The 16,424-nt window shown below is 34.0% G+C and overlaps 1 protein-coding gene across 1 annotated transcript; it reads left to right on the top strand.

Moving 5' to 3' along the window:
* The first annotated feature begins 9,878 nt into the window (after window positions 1-9,878).
* Window positions 9,879-14,864, top strand: LOC112286135 (FKBP12-interacting protein of 37 kDa). The gene is made up of 14 exons (XM_024527759.3): window positions 9,879-10,082; window positions 10,723-10,771; window positions 11,134-11,195; window positions 11,450-11,514; window positions 11,802-11,838; window positions 11,990-12,077; window positions 12,575-12,639; window positions 12,840-12,917; window positions 13,052-13,099; window positions 13,281-13,334; window positions 13,463-13,624; window positions 13,775-13,844; window positions 14,068-14,123; window positions 14,454-14,864. Exons 1-14 carry the CDS (start codon window positions 10,044-10,046, stop codon window positions 14,607-14,609), a joined length of 1,029 nt encoding a protein of 342 aa, XP_024383527.3. The 5' UTR covers window positions 9,879-10,043; the 3' UTR covers window positions 14,610-14,864.
* The last annotated feature ends 1,560 nt before the right edge of the window (window positions 14,865-16,424 follow it).

The raw sequence follows: 16,424 nt of genomic DNA, 5'->3' as shown, positions 1-16,424 counted from the left end.
ATCTTTAATAATCTATATACATCTGCAATGACATCTTTTTATTTTCTTCACAAATAAAATAAAATTTTATGCTTGAAATTTTACATTACACATAAAATTCTTACCTAAATTTTCATCAATATATTTCTTAATTACATCCAATTCATTTTGTAATAAGTTATAAATTGGTTCAAATAGTTGTTGAGTTCTTTTTTAAAGATTAATTAAGCAATCATAAAGGTAATTCTTTACAATAATATTTAAATTTTTTTTCTTAAAAATATCTTCATAATCTTTATATTTATTTAGAATGTACTAAAAGTCTTTCTACCATCAAAAATAGATATGGCATAAATAACAAAAAGATACCCTTCTTTTATAACATATATGAAAGTTCTTGCATCTACCAATAAATATTTAATTATACTAAATTTATGACTTTTTACTTGGATAACAAAATTTTGAGATATAATATAGAAAAATATGATATTATAAAAAATCTAATCTATTTGAGGATTATATTTCTTATTCACAATAAATCTAAAATAATTAGTTTAAATAAAATATAATAATAATAAATATTTTTGAGATGCTATAATTATTAGTCACTATATCTATAGGAATAATTTCATAGATGACATTTTCAAAAGACAACAAAAATTATCTATAACTTCTACATGCACAAACTTAGTTTTTTTAATTAAGAATTTTTTTACTTTTTTCTAAATTTTTTTTTTATAAAATAAACCAAGATTTTTAAATTTAACAAAAAAAAGGCTATGTATTTTTTAAAATTTAAATAAATAAATATCATAAAGCAAGATAAAGAATTTGAAAAGAAAAAAAAAGTTTTTTATTAGACATTGCACAAGATATTAACCATATACTTTCTAATATAGCTAGATAAACTTAATTTCCAACACATTATTTTTTTAGAAACCATGCCTTTTATTTTGTAATTATCTTTATTTTTTATAGAATTTTAAATAATTTATTTTGGTTCTTCAAAATATATGCACAATCATTTTTGACATTATTGAAACTATTCTTGCTCGATGAGAAATTTGAAATGTAATGTATCAATTTTGACCTTAATTAATAAGTTTTTTAAAACTTATGAATTGTTGTCAAAAAATAATATATTCATTTTCAACCAAATCTTTGTTTTTGGCATCTTTCAAAAAGTTTATTTTTTATGAAATAAATTATTCTAATAAATTTGATATTAATATTTTCAATAATAAATATTTAATATTATCTTTTAAATTACATCAAAATTAATTTATAATAGCTTTATTATTCCAATCTACATTACAAATAAGGTTTTAGAATTCAATGGCATATGTGATAGTTTAATGTAATCTTTGTTGTAAAGATAGAATTTTTTTTCTATTTTTTTTAATTCTTTTTTTTCTAAAAGTAGCCATAAATATTTTTAATAAAAAATTTAGATCATATGTAGAATCATAAATAATTTTCTATCAAAAAAAAATAAAAAATAAATACTTACAAATAAGAATGCATCTATAAATTTAATTTGAATAAATCCGTTAAGATATTGAGAAGAATATGACCTTAGATAGAACTTGATTTTGATGTAAAAATTCTCAAAGTTCTAATATTATTCTAATAAACTTCTTTAGCATACTAATCCTTCCTTCTTTTGTACTTATAGTATCAAGACTATTCAAATTCAATTGTAATGTAATTTTACTTGCTTCTTTCAATTATTAAATTTTTTGGCATAGATATTAGACCTCATTTTTAATTTCTTTCTTAGGTATAGAAATAGTACCTCTATGTTTGACATTAGTTATACATGATATTTCTACCCTAAAAGTATTAACAAGCTCATGAAGATTTGTAATATTTGTAAATCTATTCTCTCTATTGTTAGGTGTAGCATTTGTAATTTTTTCTTCTAGTTTTATAAAAAACAACTTTGATAAGTTTACAAGTCAAATTAAAGAAAATTAATCTACAATCTCTAATATCAAACTAAAATTTTTGCAAGAAAAAATAGTCCATTTTTTTTAAAGAAAGAATCAATATTATAATATATATATATATATATATATATATATATATATATAGAAAGGTTGATAGTCTATAAATTTTAAAGCATAAGAAAAAAAGTGAAATAATTTATTCACTTCTAAAATAAAATAAGAATAGTGAATTAGTACTCTTAACAAAAAAAACCAAAAAAAAAAACCAAAAAACCAAAAAACCAAAAAAACCAAAAAAACCAAAAAAACCAAAAAAAAAAAAAAAAAAAAAAAAAAAAAAAAAAAAACACCAAAAACCAAAAATCAAAAACCCAAAAAATCAATATACTTTTGTATTATTAGAAATAAGAAATTTTTCTTGCATATTGCACACATGTTGAAGGTCCTATAGTGACACCACAAGACTAATTTATAACATAAGTGATTAGAATGTGTAATACATGGCCAATTTGTTAGCCAAGTTTTCAATCTATCAATCATCTACAAACACGTATAAAGTCAAATATCCATCTATAAAGCTTCTAAGATACTTGTCTATAAGATATTTTACAACTTATTTATTTTATTTATTTCTACCTAATTCTTCTTATTTAAGTAAGTAAAAATTTTGATTATGTTTGTAACACTCTCACTTCAAATATTCAATGTATAATAAACACAAAACTCAAAATATACTTAGCTATGAGTGAATATAAAAATAAATCCAAATCTAGATTTAGATCTAAATGTGAACATATTCAAAATTTTAACTTCAATTAAAGAATAAGATGGCTCTTACTTCCAACATCTTTTATTTATAAGAAGAGAATTATGTCTCATGTAGATGAATTTTATTTACAATTATCTGCATTCTATTTTGTCTCATTCAAGCAAACCTTATATTGGTTTTAACATAGACACTAGCCATAATACAAGTTGCCACTAGAATTAACAATACAAACAAAAGTTTGTTCATTTTCAACAAAATACATAGAAGTAAGTTAACATACAACTAAATTAATATTTAATTAGTTATTTGATAAAAATAATTAGATTAGTATAAATAGAAAAAAGATTGATTTTGTTAGACAACTTAACATACATGCTTTTTGCAAATAATGTACAAAACTATTCTTATATAAAATATATAAATATGTTACATCACTTTGTTTTTATAAAGTTTCTAAATAAAATTAAAAAATATTACATATTTGATAGCATGTGTAAAATATACTTGTAAATATTTTATTATAAAAACAGCATGGAATTCAGTAAATATATTAAATTTGACTTTTTTAATTTAATTTTTAAATAATAAAGGTCATATAAAATAGTATTCTATTTTTAAAATTTTTTCTTATTTTTTAGACGGAATTTTTTAATTTAAAAATGTTATTAAAAATATAACATTTAAAAAAGCTAAAGTAGGAAACAAAACTACTTGAAGATTTGAATCACATTGGTACATAGTATTTAAAACAAAGTATCAAAAAAGATTCAAAGAATAGAATATCTTATTTCAAGCATTCTTACACATTAACTTATATGCTGTAAGTGTCTTTTTTATTTTATTTTAATAATAGAAGGATGTATAATAATTTTAAAATAATGTTTTTGTAAATCTCAAAACTTTCCAAAATGATCATCTGGCCAACGATAATTTCAAGGAACCATAATCAACTTCCTTTACACATTCTTCAAATGAACAATTTACGAGTTAAAATTTCACATTTAGAGTTTGTGTGAGTGTTGCAATCTATTTTTAAGAATTGAAGAAGAATTGTATCCATCTTCAATACTGTCAAATTGTTTCCAGTCAAATGAATATTACAATTAACTAGCATTTTATGATGTAGCATTACTATATGAAATTTGCACAGCCTATTCTGGATCATATAGTATAATACTTAAACATAAAATGTATGATGATATTTTAAGTTTATGATGATCAGTATGAAATTGATATGCATTGAAAAATCTTGAACTTCACATATATACAATGCATGGTATCCTAGAATACAAGAAAATTGTTCAAAGTATTGATTTGCAAAAATTTCAAAAATGTACCTTTTGCTTAATAACTCGTTTGATTACTTGTTTCTTAACTAAGTTGCAAAGACCTCTATGTACACATGTGGACTGACTGTAAAAGCCTCACACTTAGTGGTACAAGTATCCTAAACATACTATTTACATAGTAAATTTTTATGTAAACTAAACTATAACGTTGAAACAGGTTCACCAACTACTCTAGCATTTGATTTTGACAGTCATGAAAGGGTTAGGACGCACCTAGAAGACATCTGTGTGTTCAAGTTTCAAGTCATTACTTCGGATTGTATACTGAGCATCCCAAACATTTTTACACTAAAATACAAACAATACGTTAATATGTGACTCGTATCGGATGATTGATTCATAAATCCAACCGATTTTTGTTTGTGAAAAAAAATAATGTTTTAACACTTCATAAAGAATGTGCCCTCCGTAAAGTGCTGGCTCAACATTTTCAACACAACAAAAATAAATGTGCTGATAATGTCGCCATCTCATCGTTGCACCAATATGATTCATCCATGACTGACCCCATCACTCTTCATCGACTGAAGAATTTTGACAGTTCTAACATTTCGTAACATCTTGGTTTAGTTGCACAACGAAAACCTGTCTGTTTTCGTCTTCAATAAGGGGAAGTAGTATACTCTATGAAGCCTACGTGCCGATGTCTGATTGAAAGTGGAATCTATCCTGATAAAGAAGCCCAAAATGGTCCCAAACCGTCGTTACAGGACTCTGCAAGTTACTACCTATCACCCACAGTCTTTCAATCATTTGTGCATATGCAAACAAATAGCGATCAAAATAGAAACTCAAAATAACTGGACCTTCAACACCCTTCAAGGTAAGACCAATCATATCTGTGAGGAATTCAGCAGCTTTCCATTGTTGAAAGCCAAATGCGTGAGCACATGTACCAAAACATCGAGCAGCATCTACGTCTTTATCTAGAACTCGAGAGTCCGTGCAATTAGGTCCACAGATGCCCAGATACAAGAACCCTTCTTTGTTTGCAAGTGTCAGACCCTTGGTGAAAATCATCTTCGCTCTCTGAGAGGTGATATTTGGATGAATCGCTATATCATCTTCAAAAAAAAACCGCCATGTGTGCGTTGTGGCAGTAGGATCTAAAACAAACTCCTCCATGCACTCCAGGAATGCCATACGATTAGACCAAACTTTCAAAAACATAGCAGTATGATAATTTCGTGATCCAACATGCCGCTCCAACCCTTGGTCTACCTCCTTTGATTCAAATGATGGTGGTACCTTCTGCACAACCTCGATGCCCAGGGATTGAAGTACACTGCGACTGTGGTTGAACCTCACGTCTTTCATACTCAACACAACTCCATTCAAAATTTGGCCCACCTCCGGCCTACGTGCTTCCAATATTCTTCCCCTATACTGCAGCAATATTCCCCAAAACGATATGACAAACAGTGCTACTAACACGTGCACTAAGAACCGAATGCCAAAGGTTGCTTGACCCCGGGTTTTCATTTTGAAATTGTATAGATTGCTCCAAATAGACACCTGGGAACATAATAAAACACATCATTAGCATGAATATAATACACTCATATGTCATTGACCAGGGTATATGTGCTAGTCAGCAGTAGGAGAATCGTATTGTGAATAGTACAACAAAACTGTCTAGTTGTTCTCACACATTGAAAATCACTCCTGATTAGCACTAATAGATGAGAAGTGAGAGAAGATACGCGTATGGGTATGTCGTGGGAGATGTAACCACCGTATAACAGATATTGGCTTGCGTTTAAAGGTGGCTCTAACGCATACTATTTTTACATGTTATATCTGATCGGGTGTGCCATGTAGCAGAGAAATCCAAAATTCACCGGCTGACATCGCCCTACACCAACTTTTCGCCAGCCGCATAATTGGAGAAATTGAAAATGAAAATTGAAATTTGAAAATGACCATGTAAGACGAAAATAATTTACACGATCGTGTAAGCAGAAGCCACAATGCACTAACTGAGCATTCAAAAATGGATGAGATGGAGAGGATCGATAGAGAGATGGAGTCGGTGGGTGCGAAAAGAAGCTAGAAATGGCAGAGCCAGAAGCCAGGCTAAAATAGCAAGGGAAGATCAGGGCAGCGGAGATGGGGAGGAGGAGCCAGGAAGAACAAGGAAGAGGGAGGGAAATGGACCAGACGAGACGAGACGAGAGGGAGAGAGCAGGAAGCGAGGGAGAGGAAGAGGGAGGGAGAGGGGGACACGGAGGCGAGGAGGAGCGATTGGGCATGCAAAGCAAGCAGAGAGAAAGGCAGAGAGACAGAAGCAGAGACAGACGCAGCGACAGACAGACAGAGGCAGAGAGACAGAAGCAGACAAAGAAGCAGAGGAGGCAGAGGGGTGACGGAGCAATGATACAACGCGCGGTGGCGGGAAGCAGCAGGCTTGGAAAGGCACAGCAAGGCAAAAAACAAAGCTAGGCTGGCAAGGCTGGTGCCGAAGTTGATGGGCACAGGACGAGGAAGAAGCAGTCCCCCCCCCCTCCCCCGTCCCACCTCAGGGTGCGTTCACACGGCACCTACCCCCGCCTTCCTCCCTTCCTTCCTTCCTTCCTTCTTATTATCATTATCACTGAACTCCGACCATTCACTATTGGTGACTGTGTGTGTGTCAACGTGAAAATGAAATCCGCTCTCTCTGAGACATTCGATTTGTTCCCCTCTCTCTCTCTCTCTCTGGACCCACTCTCCCAACAATGCAGTACTTGCTTCCTCACCGATATCCCTTTCCCTGTACAATATTAGCTGCAATGAAGTCTTTTTATCTTTTCAATCTTTTTTACTATTTATTTATTCCTAAGAAAGCGGTTGATTGCCAATATAATATAGAACAAATAAAAACACATTTTTAATCTCACAAGCTTTTTTTCCGAGAATGTAAGAGTTACTTCTACCTTCTTTTATTTTTTTTTATTTTTGATGCCTATAACATTCAATAAGAGAAATAATCTTTTATTTTAAACTTTATAAAGTGTCACTTGTCTTGACATATGATCATAATTTGATTAATTGATTTATTGTATGATTCATATGGAAAGAAGTCATATGGAAAAACAAACTTATGTAATGCTACCACGATTTATTTATTTTTTTCATTTTTTTTCATTCTATTCATGTGGAGAAATGAATATATTTTAAAAAAAATGAATCTGAAAAAAAATTATGATAAAAAATTGCAGACATGTTTGCTTTAGCGCTGAGATCTATAAAATTGGTATGACTTGGGTAACAACAAAGTTGGGTATGTATCCACACACGAGACCTCAAAGGAGGGGAAAGTCGTTGAAAAGACCAAGCGAACAGGTTATGGGGAGTTTGCTGGCATTAGGGATGAGGAGGAGAACCAGGATGAAGTTTTATGGATAAAAATCGTTGGATGTGGGAGGGAGGGAAGTACACCCAGTTCGTTCGTTCGTTCCTGGGATGTGCCACTACTACTACTATTGCTACTACATTCATAGTCAAGAAATGGAACATTGCCCCTCTTTCTTTCTATCCCCCCCCCCCCCTCTTCTGGGATAGTGGAGCTGTGTGTCGAAACAGCTCCTCCTCCTCCTGATCTGACTGTACAAAACAGTGCAGCCACAGTCTCAATGCGCACTGCTTGCCTGGAATCTGGTGTCATTGCACGTGAACTGGATTTCTGCATCTTACTATTCGTCATCGTTCCTGCACTCATCTTGTCGAAGCGCTTCATTACTTCTGGGTCGGCGATGTTTTCATCTTTGACGATGTTTTCAACCTTACTTTCATCTGGAACGGTATCACGTCTACTCTCGTTTCTACGTTGATCTAGGAAGTTTTACTTTTATCATATAAATAATTCAAGCATATTTGAAGTTGTACACAACTAGTGCTTCCGACGGTTACGCTATTTGAAGAAGAAGAGCGAGCTGTCTGGTAGTCCCATTCCTGACTCAACCAAAATAACATCCCGTTATGTTCATCGGTAAGTTATCGCACTCAGTGAACCTGTCTTCGTCGAAGGATTCAGAGAGGTGGCGACTCCGTTAAATTCATTCAAGGATTCACCACTTTAGGTTCTGGAATGTCTAGCGCTTGTTTCTCTAACTGTGCGCAAGAGTCTTGCGGCAAAAATCGACTGTTGTGGTTTCTGGCTGATTACAGCATCGAAGATTGTGTTAATCAAGAAGGTCACATCCTCAATCGTCATTTCGGCATTCCGTTGCCTGACGTTGTAGACAGTGCTGCGTTTGCAAAATTGAAACTTTAAAAGAAGGACTACATTCCAAGGAGCGACATCTGGTTGTTCAGGGCCATATGTTTACTTACTTCACTCTGTCGAAGTGAGAATGATTTGGTAGTCCGAACCCATTTCAACGATAATGGCTGACGTATTCAATTTCTTATGGAGGCCATCTCAGATCTAAAGATTTCGTGGCACACATGAAATGAGGAGTCCCAACCGCTTCCAGCACCGTGTTAATTCTTTAGACAAATCAGTATGGTTTCCATTATTGGATTTCTAATTCCAACAAGGAGAATACTTTAATTTTTGTTAAAGTGGTTATGAAGTATCTAATGTATTAGAAGAATATATTAAGAAATGAGAGATCTGATCATCATTAGAATACTTAATTGCACACTTGTTTCAGAGGTAAATGAACATAAGACTAATATGTTTCAAGCATGTTCTATCATACTTCACAATTCACAATTTCTGCTCATGGTTGTACACAGATGTCCTGGTAACAATGCTAACATGGATGGTTGCATTGCCCCCAATTGGCATGTGCACAACTTCATAACAATCTTGCCTTCTACATACAACACATAAGCTGTTGTTTTAGTTGGTACTTGAGCCTCCAGTTTTGGGAATGACTTGCTTAGTTTGGCAATGAATTGTGCTTCCTTGCAGCTCAGTGGACATTGAGATGGATTTAATAGCAGACAGTAAGTAAGGATGTTTTTGCAGATGTCATTGTGGAAACTTCAGTTAATAGTGTTCCAAAATCATGCTCATCATTAAAAATTCTATTATGCAGGCACAGAGGCCATGCTCCCTTAGCACACCTTCCATCTTTTTATTGTGTATCAGCCATTTGTGCACACTACATCATTCAGCAACTTCAAGCTTGTGTATATTGTAGCATTTGTTTGGTTGTTCAGAATGAACTTGTGGCTTACAGCAAATTTCACTATTCTGAGGGTGCTGAAGGTCTTTGTAAATTTCCAAATAACTCATTCCATAAAGATGTCCGTCTCTAATAAAAAAAAATAAAAAATCAGATATTCAAAAACGGGTTTCAGAAACAAACAACTTACAACGAAAAAAGAGGTTCTGTGATTGTTTTTATTCTTAATTTTGTTAAAGCAAGATGTTACTTTATGTAAAGGTGGGAATCGGCCATCAAGTTTCTTATCTTACCTCCAAAAAATAGTTGTAGAATATGCAATTGAAGTCTTCTGCTTTACCCTAAAACCTTCACAAAAAAAAAAAAAAAAAAAAAAAAAAAATCAACGAATGGAAATGTTTTAAATGTATCCCAAAATATAATGTGAATGTAAAGTTGGTGTAGAATGTTGAGAAGGCATGGCACTCTTGAAAAAAAATGAATGTTGGTGTGAGCACGAACAACGTCACATACAAGCAATAGGAAAACAATGAAGGGGGGGGGATTGCCGGCATTGGAATTGCGGAGATAGGGAAATAGCAGGAAGGGTTGTTATTATATTATATTATATTATTTTATCAGCCATGCAGAGAATTACTAAAAGGCAAAAGTCTAAGGAGGTTTGTCCACGGTGGACACTGTGGGACAGCTGACGCAGACGTGCGAGAGGGGATGACGGAGATTCCTTGCAGGTTGCTCCCAGCTCCAGACTTGTAATGTTCGCGCAAAGTTAATCTCATGTATCCAAGGAGCTTCAGTTGTGATCTCAACTGGAACGAATAAGAAGAAGAAGAAGCTCTGCGAGTTTCACGTCGTTGCATGGTGGAGGTTGTTGCTGCTCATGGCATCGCCCAAGACGGCTCCTCCTTTCGCCGACGACGTAATTTCGCGATCGTTTTTTTCCCCCTCCCCTCTCTTAGTGTTTCAGAACAATGCTTTTTTCGATTTCTGGATCTCGCGCTGCTTTGTAACTGCAATGCCTGACATGAGTAGAGGATACGATGCAGTATTGAAAAAGATATATCAAAATTAGTGTGTTCGATATCGAGTGGCAACCAGCGTAGAATTTTAGTGCGTTCTAGTTTAGGGTACATCGCGGGTTGAAAGAGGGACGTCTTTAATGTGCAGTTTAGGGTTTTCCAAAGGAAATGCTGCATTTAGACTGTTGATTCAAATTGTTTCTGTACAGGAAAACCGGGGGCGGCGGTGGGGAAAAACAACATTTTGATTTGTGTCTGAAACTTTTGTGAGCTTGAGTTGGTGGGTTGATATAATCGAGGCAGAGAAATTGATCATAATTGATCATAATTATTCTAATTTTTTCTTAACAGGGCCGCCAGGGTTTTTGTTCAATTATCATGAACTTCTACGCTGAACTGAGAAGGACCCCGTGTTTTAGGGCTTTGTGCCCCAGTGCAGCTCTTTCTATTGAACTTTTCCGGTTGCAGTTTCCAGGGTATAGATTGGCCTGATGACATGTCCATGTGTGTTTAGTACCTGACAGGTCTTTTTGTTTGCAGGAGATGTTTGATTTTGATGGGGAAACATGCAATGAGAATGGCATGACAGGTGAGCTACTTGTAGTGTCACCTATTCAATGTTTTTAAAGTATTGACTAATGAGATTAATAAGTTTTTTCATGAGTAACTTAAACTAGAAACGAATCATCGGTAGTGAGAAGTCGTGGTTCCAGACTTGTAGAGAAGTTTTCTTGGCGCACATTTTCGCAATTAAGAACTGTCTTCTTACCGTCTAAATTAAGCTGAGTAGGAGGGTGTTGGAACAGGAAGCACAGTAAATAAAGTTTTTGTCTGTACGCTTACGATAGATCTTGGCATATGAAATTGATAGGAGACGCTAGAATGTTTGAAAGAGCTTGATTAGACATCACTTATTGTTACGGTAGTGAAAACCTGTTCTTTGAGATGCAGGAGTGAAGCGAGAGTTTGCCGACCTCGATGATGATGAGGAAGAATTGTATCCTTCAAAGAAGGTCAGACACTCTTTCTTATTCTTCCCCTGTAGCTGATTTATCAGAAATACTATGCATTGAGGTTTAATTGATTTTCATTGTTCACCAACAGTCGACAGGTAGCCGCGCTCAGTGTTCAATTACGTTTCATTCAATATGTAAAGAAAATATGTTCGGGAGTCGCTGAAGCTACCCTTCACCAACATGCGTAGGTGCACTATCCAAAAAGAATGTTTTTAAAATAATAATAGTTGATTTCTTTTTGTTGTGGACAGATTTATGCTTCTCATGGACCCAGCAGTGACCATGCCACGACAACCATACTCAATCTACGATCCACGTAGGGGATCATAGTACTTGTTTGGTCGATGTGTAACATGCTTCAACGTCTGAATAGCTTTTTTCTTTAGAACTTCTACCTGATCATGAAATATTAATCCTCAACCTTCCAGTTGACATTATTATGATGCACATCCCCTTCCACTTGATTTTCCTTTTCCACTGGACCATTTGTGCTGCTGTGAGAGTGGTATGTTTGGCGAGATTTCATCGTCTAGTGTATCACAATGTGTCTACCTGAAGCAGATAGCACAACCCTTGCTAACTACGCCTCATTGGGTTTTTCAGCTTGGAAGATCGTGACAGCACAATCGCTACCTTGAAGGTTTGAATCCCCCTTCAATTCTACATATAACTTAAGTATTTTTTCAACTGAGAATTCATGGTTTTCGGGCCTACAATTTAGTTACATCAAGGGTACACTTACAATCCTATGATTTGATCCTATTGCATGTCAATTTGAAATAATTCCACAGGCATCTCTTGATGCTGCTAATGGGGAGCTGGACAAATGGAAGAACAGTTTCATAAATGACTCACTTTTCCCCGCTGGAACCACTGCTGGTATTATTCCTCGCTTGGTGTAAAGCTTTGCTGAAACCTGTTCTCTGTTTTTTTCTTTTTTCTTATCCTTTACTTTCCCGACGGCAACGTGATCGGAGCATTCTGTGTGAAAGATGTATATTCCAATATGGTATGTGTCTAGCTGTCTTGTTATAGAAATGGAATCATGAACTTTCGAAAGGAAAGAGATTCGCAAGGGCTGAGACGTGACACTTATATAAAACCATGGAATGTCAAGTTTCCTGGAACTTGATAAAAAATAAACACTATCCTGTTCCTTAACCTTGTTGGAGATGTCAAGACGCTTGCCTTGGTGGCACACATGCTTTCTGACGTCTTTTTGTTCAATGAAATCTTATTTAAATGTTTCTCCTTGCAGTTGGTAAAACTCTCCTCTCACAACATGTCCTAGATTTGGTTTCGTTTGTTTCATTGCTTGCCGTGTATCTTAGGTAAGCCAGACTTGATGACTTACTTGAAAGTTACTGTGTTTCTAGATCCTGCAGTAGTTACGCAGGCAATGCAAAAGCTTCAGACCACAGAGAGTCAATTAAAAGAGCAGGTCAGCTTATTATCTTGCGTGCGTCATATTTTTCTTCAGTATCTTCTACGTGTTGATATAATTTGGCTTTCTTACTTTTAAGTGTGTGTTTTCGCTCGTGCAGTTTAGTATAATGGCGGTAATATGTATTTAGGATCCATAAGGTTCTGTCAATCATCGCTAGTTGCCAATGTTTTGATAATCATATATGCTTTGTGTAGCTCTTGACCGCAAAAAGGAGGGAAAGCGTGTTGGTTGTGAAACTTGCCAACACAGAGCAGGAGGTTGTGGACTTGAAGGTGAGACTTTAAAAGATTTCTGGATCTACTCCTTGGATTTTGAGCTTGCTGAGGGTTCTTTTTAGTAAATTCTTCTCCTGAGTTGTTATTGTATATAATTGTATTATGTGTGGGTTTGCCGGTGGCATGTTCAGAGTACGGTTCATGACTTGAAGTTAATGTTAAAACCTTCAATGCAGCAGGTGAGTTGTTAATTTGCTAATTTCTGCTTCATAAATGCGTCACAATGCAATTTCTCTTCATGAATTAACTAGTTCTGTTTGTGATTAAAACGTTCAACTAGGAATTAATGAACTATAAGTACTCTTTTGTAAATGTACCAAACCTCCTAATTTAACCAGCATTATCCCTTGATCCATTCAGACTCGGCGATTGTTTCTAGATCCTGCAATCCATGCCGAATTCTCACGCATGAAGGTATTGTGTATCTACCACTTCTTTTCTCGACGTGAGATTATTTTTCCGTTTCCAAGTGATCTTTACTGTACAATGACACTCTGTAGTCTCCATCTTGAGCACTTGTTAATACTCTCATTTATGCACAGAAAGAGCTCGAAGCTGCTGACAAAAGGGTGAAGGAGCTGCAAGATGACCTTGCAGCTGTGCAATTCACTCCTCATAGCAAGCATGGCAAGCTTTTGATGGCAAAATGTCGCACGCTCCAGGAAGAAAATTCGGAAATTGGCCGTGAGGCTTCAGAAGGCAAGGTTAGTTACAGGAACACTACCTATGAAACATGGAGACAAATGTTAAACATACGGTAGAATAACACTGTCCCCCTCTGTCATTGATAGCCTGTGTTGGTGCTGTTAGTTTCCTATTGAAAACTTGACTTGTAAGTTGTACGGTTGGGGCAGGTTCATGAATTAGGGACCCGGCTGGCAGTGCAGAAGTCTCTCAATTCAAAACTTAGACGGTGTTATCAAGGTGATTATATCCCCGGCGTTTGTTTTTATTCCCAAAGCGAACTTTGATGTTATGCAATGCATTGCTTATATTGCCAAGCAACACTTTCACACACCGAGTTAATCTGATTCATTCAATTGTGTTAAAAGGAAAGATCGCCTAAGTTTTTTGTGCGAAGAGGATCATATAGACTTCAAATGTCGTCATGTATTAGTCTTTTAAACTCTGATGGGGGCTGTTACAGAATTGTATGATACTGTTGAAGATGTGAATTACGAGTTAGAACGATCGCAACAAATGGTGAGTATCTTATTAATTCCGAATGACAAAGTGAATTAGTTTTCTACTCGGGGTAACTTTCTGCTTCGGATCCTTTCTAGGCTACTGTACATATCCAATTTTGTATGTCTTTCTATGCCTTTGTTTCTATCTTGAGGGTGCAATGTCACTCTGCATGACTCATCTCTCACACCGCCTGGCTCATGGAATTCAAACCTAGTGAATTTGTATCATGAACAGTATCACATATTCAAATGCAGTATTAGGATGTCTGGATCAGTCGGATTCCTGGATACGCATACCTTAGAATCAACAAGCATTCCCACCTTTATCTACCTATTTTCTATGTAGGTGTATAATCTGCAAAGAGAGGTGCAGAAAAGAGACCATCAGCTTGCTGAGGTTTTGAAACAAAACGAAGAGCACCAGTCAAGAAGAGAGGAGCCTACTACAACACACGAAGAAGAGGATCACCAACAGCTGGTCGTCAAAGACGGTGACAAGTAATGACATTTACAAACTCATCGATCAGCGATTGCTGACCTTGTTTTATTTTTGGTATAGGGTGGTCGTTTGCGTTAAGAGGAAATGAGCGGATCTACATGCTCCAAGTTGCGGATTAGTTTTTCGTTCTGCAATGGTCATGAGCAATGAATTCTGGCTCGGTTCAAGTGGCGACGAATTTTATGTCTGGTATGGGCATCCATTTTTGTAATATTTACTGGATTATTTGTAAATGAATTTGGAGGGTTTGTTCGATTAGAGCAGTAGTGGCAATGCAGACCTCGGAGTAGAGGGTGGTCGATCTACTTCAACCAAGGTTTATCTGAACTAATTCTTCCACTGAATTGAAGGGCCATAAGTAGCTTACAGAAAACGGTGCGTTCAAAATAATCGTTTCTGCAAATTTGTCATTTCTGTGCACAAAACAGAGTAGGAATCATAAATTATGGATAGACTCTAAGGAGGCTTATTTTGTTCTCCTCTTCAACAGTAGTCAATGTTTTTAGAAAGTACAGTAACTTTTCTAAAACTTGCAATTTATCCTTGCTGCAATATGATGGCTAAGAAGCATAAAAGAAACATCTTCAGCAGCACATTCGCATGGATTCTAAGATCCCCTGGTTGCAATGCCTTCCATTCCTCAATGGATGGTAAGGCAACTCCAGTGTAATGTTGTTGAATTTATAAGTCTTATAATGACAAAAATGTTACATAAATCTTTGTTTGATTTTGTGTAACTCTGTAAATGAGGGCATATAGATGTTTACATGGTTCTTAAACTTGATTTGAAATTTTATTATTTACCAACAAATTAGTATACGGTGGTGAGGTATTTGGTTTTGTACAGAGTTTACAAACCCAATCATGGTAATAGAATAGACACTTGTGATTTTTTCTTAAATGGGGTTCAATTATAATTTTTACTTATATTAAAAGCCAAATATGTACCTAATTACAAGTTGATGGATAACTTGTTTAAGTAAATAGAACTTTTATAACTTGATAAAATTGTAATGTTGATTTGCCCAAGATATTTTATTGATGCTCTTTGAAGAGGTTTTGACAACTCTAATTCTTAACAGAACTACACTTGAATTAGTACATAATTGTAGCAATGTAACTCATATTTAGTAAACAACTTTCTTTGTTGCATATTTTATTTAATTATTTAAATAATTTTATTCTTTTATATTTAATAAGAAATGCCTCTTAGAAAAAAATAGTTAAATTATAACCAATAGTGGATGTATCATGTTGGTCTCTAAACTTCATGATCCTTTGTTAGGATTTTGTTTAAGAAATAAGATATAAAAAGCATCTAATAAGAAAAAATATATGTATTGATAAGTATATTAAATTTTATTTAATGAATATAACATACAATATGTCAACTATAATATCAAAATATATCATATTTTTTATTTTTTATTTTTATTTTTAAAAATAAAATATTCAAATTTATAAACATCAAATGTTTACTACATGCTTTTTATAATAACACTAAAATATTTAAAATTAGATGTTAAATAAAAAATATTTTAGAATAAAAAATAAAAAATAAAAAAATAAAATATAAATAGAAATTAATATTTATCTAAATTTATTATTATTATTACTATTATTATTATTTCAAAAAGAAAATTCTTTGAAAAAAAGAAAATGTTTCAAATGAAATTTAAAAGTATAAAAGGTATAAGCCAAATAATTTTTTCTTTTATTTGTATATTTATTTAAAGAGACTCAATACATTATTAATAATCAAATTTTTTAAAAAATATTTTTTAAAAATAAAACTATTTAAATATTGTTCATTATTTT

This window comes from Physcomitrium patens, chromosome 8, assembly GCF_059467195.1.
Source record: "Physcomitrium patens ecotype Gransden chromosome 8, ASM5946719v1, whole genome shotgun sequence".
Taxonomy (NCBI): domain Eukaryota; kingdom Viridiplantae; phylum Streptophyta; class Bryopsida; order Funariales; family Funariaceae; genus Physcomitrium; species Physcomitrium patens.
Note: the sequence above shows the minus strand (reverse complement) of the source record. Positions and strands in the feature narration are given on the sequence as shown.

What these genes read in the sequence shown, in the direction of transcription:
- LOC112286135 (XM_024527759.3), top strand. Translation starts at nt 10,044, where the DNA reads ATGGCATCGCCCAAGACGGCTCCTCCTTTCGCCGACGAC. An exon ending in AGGAGGTTGTGGACTTGAAG is followed by an intron (nt 12,918 to 13,051) that starts GTGAGACTTTAA and finishes TGGCATGTTCAG; the next exon opens with AGTACGGTTCATGACTTGAA. An exon ending in ACTTAGACGGTGTTATCAAG is followed by an intron (nt 13,845 to 14,067) that starts GTGATTATATCC and finishes GGGCTGTTACAG; the next exon opens with AATTGTATGATACTGTTGAA.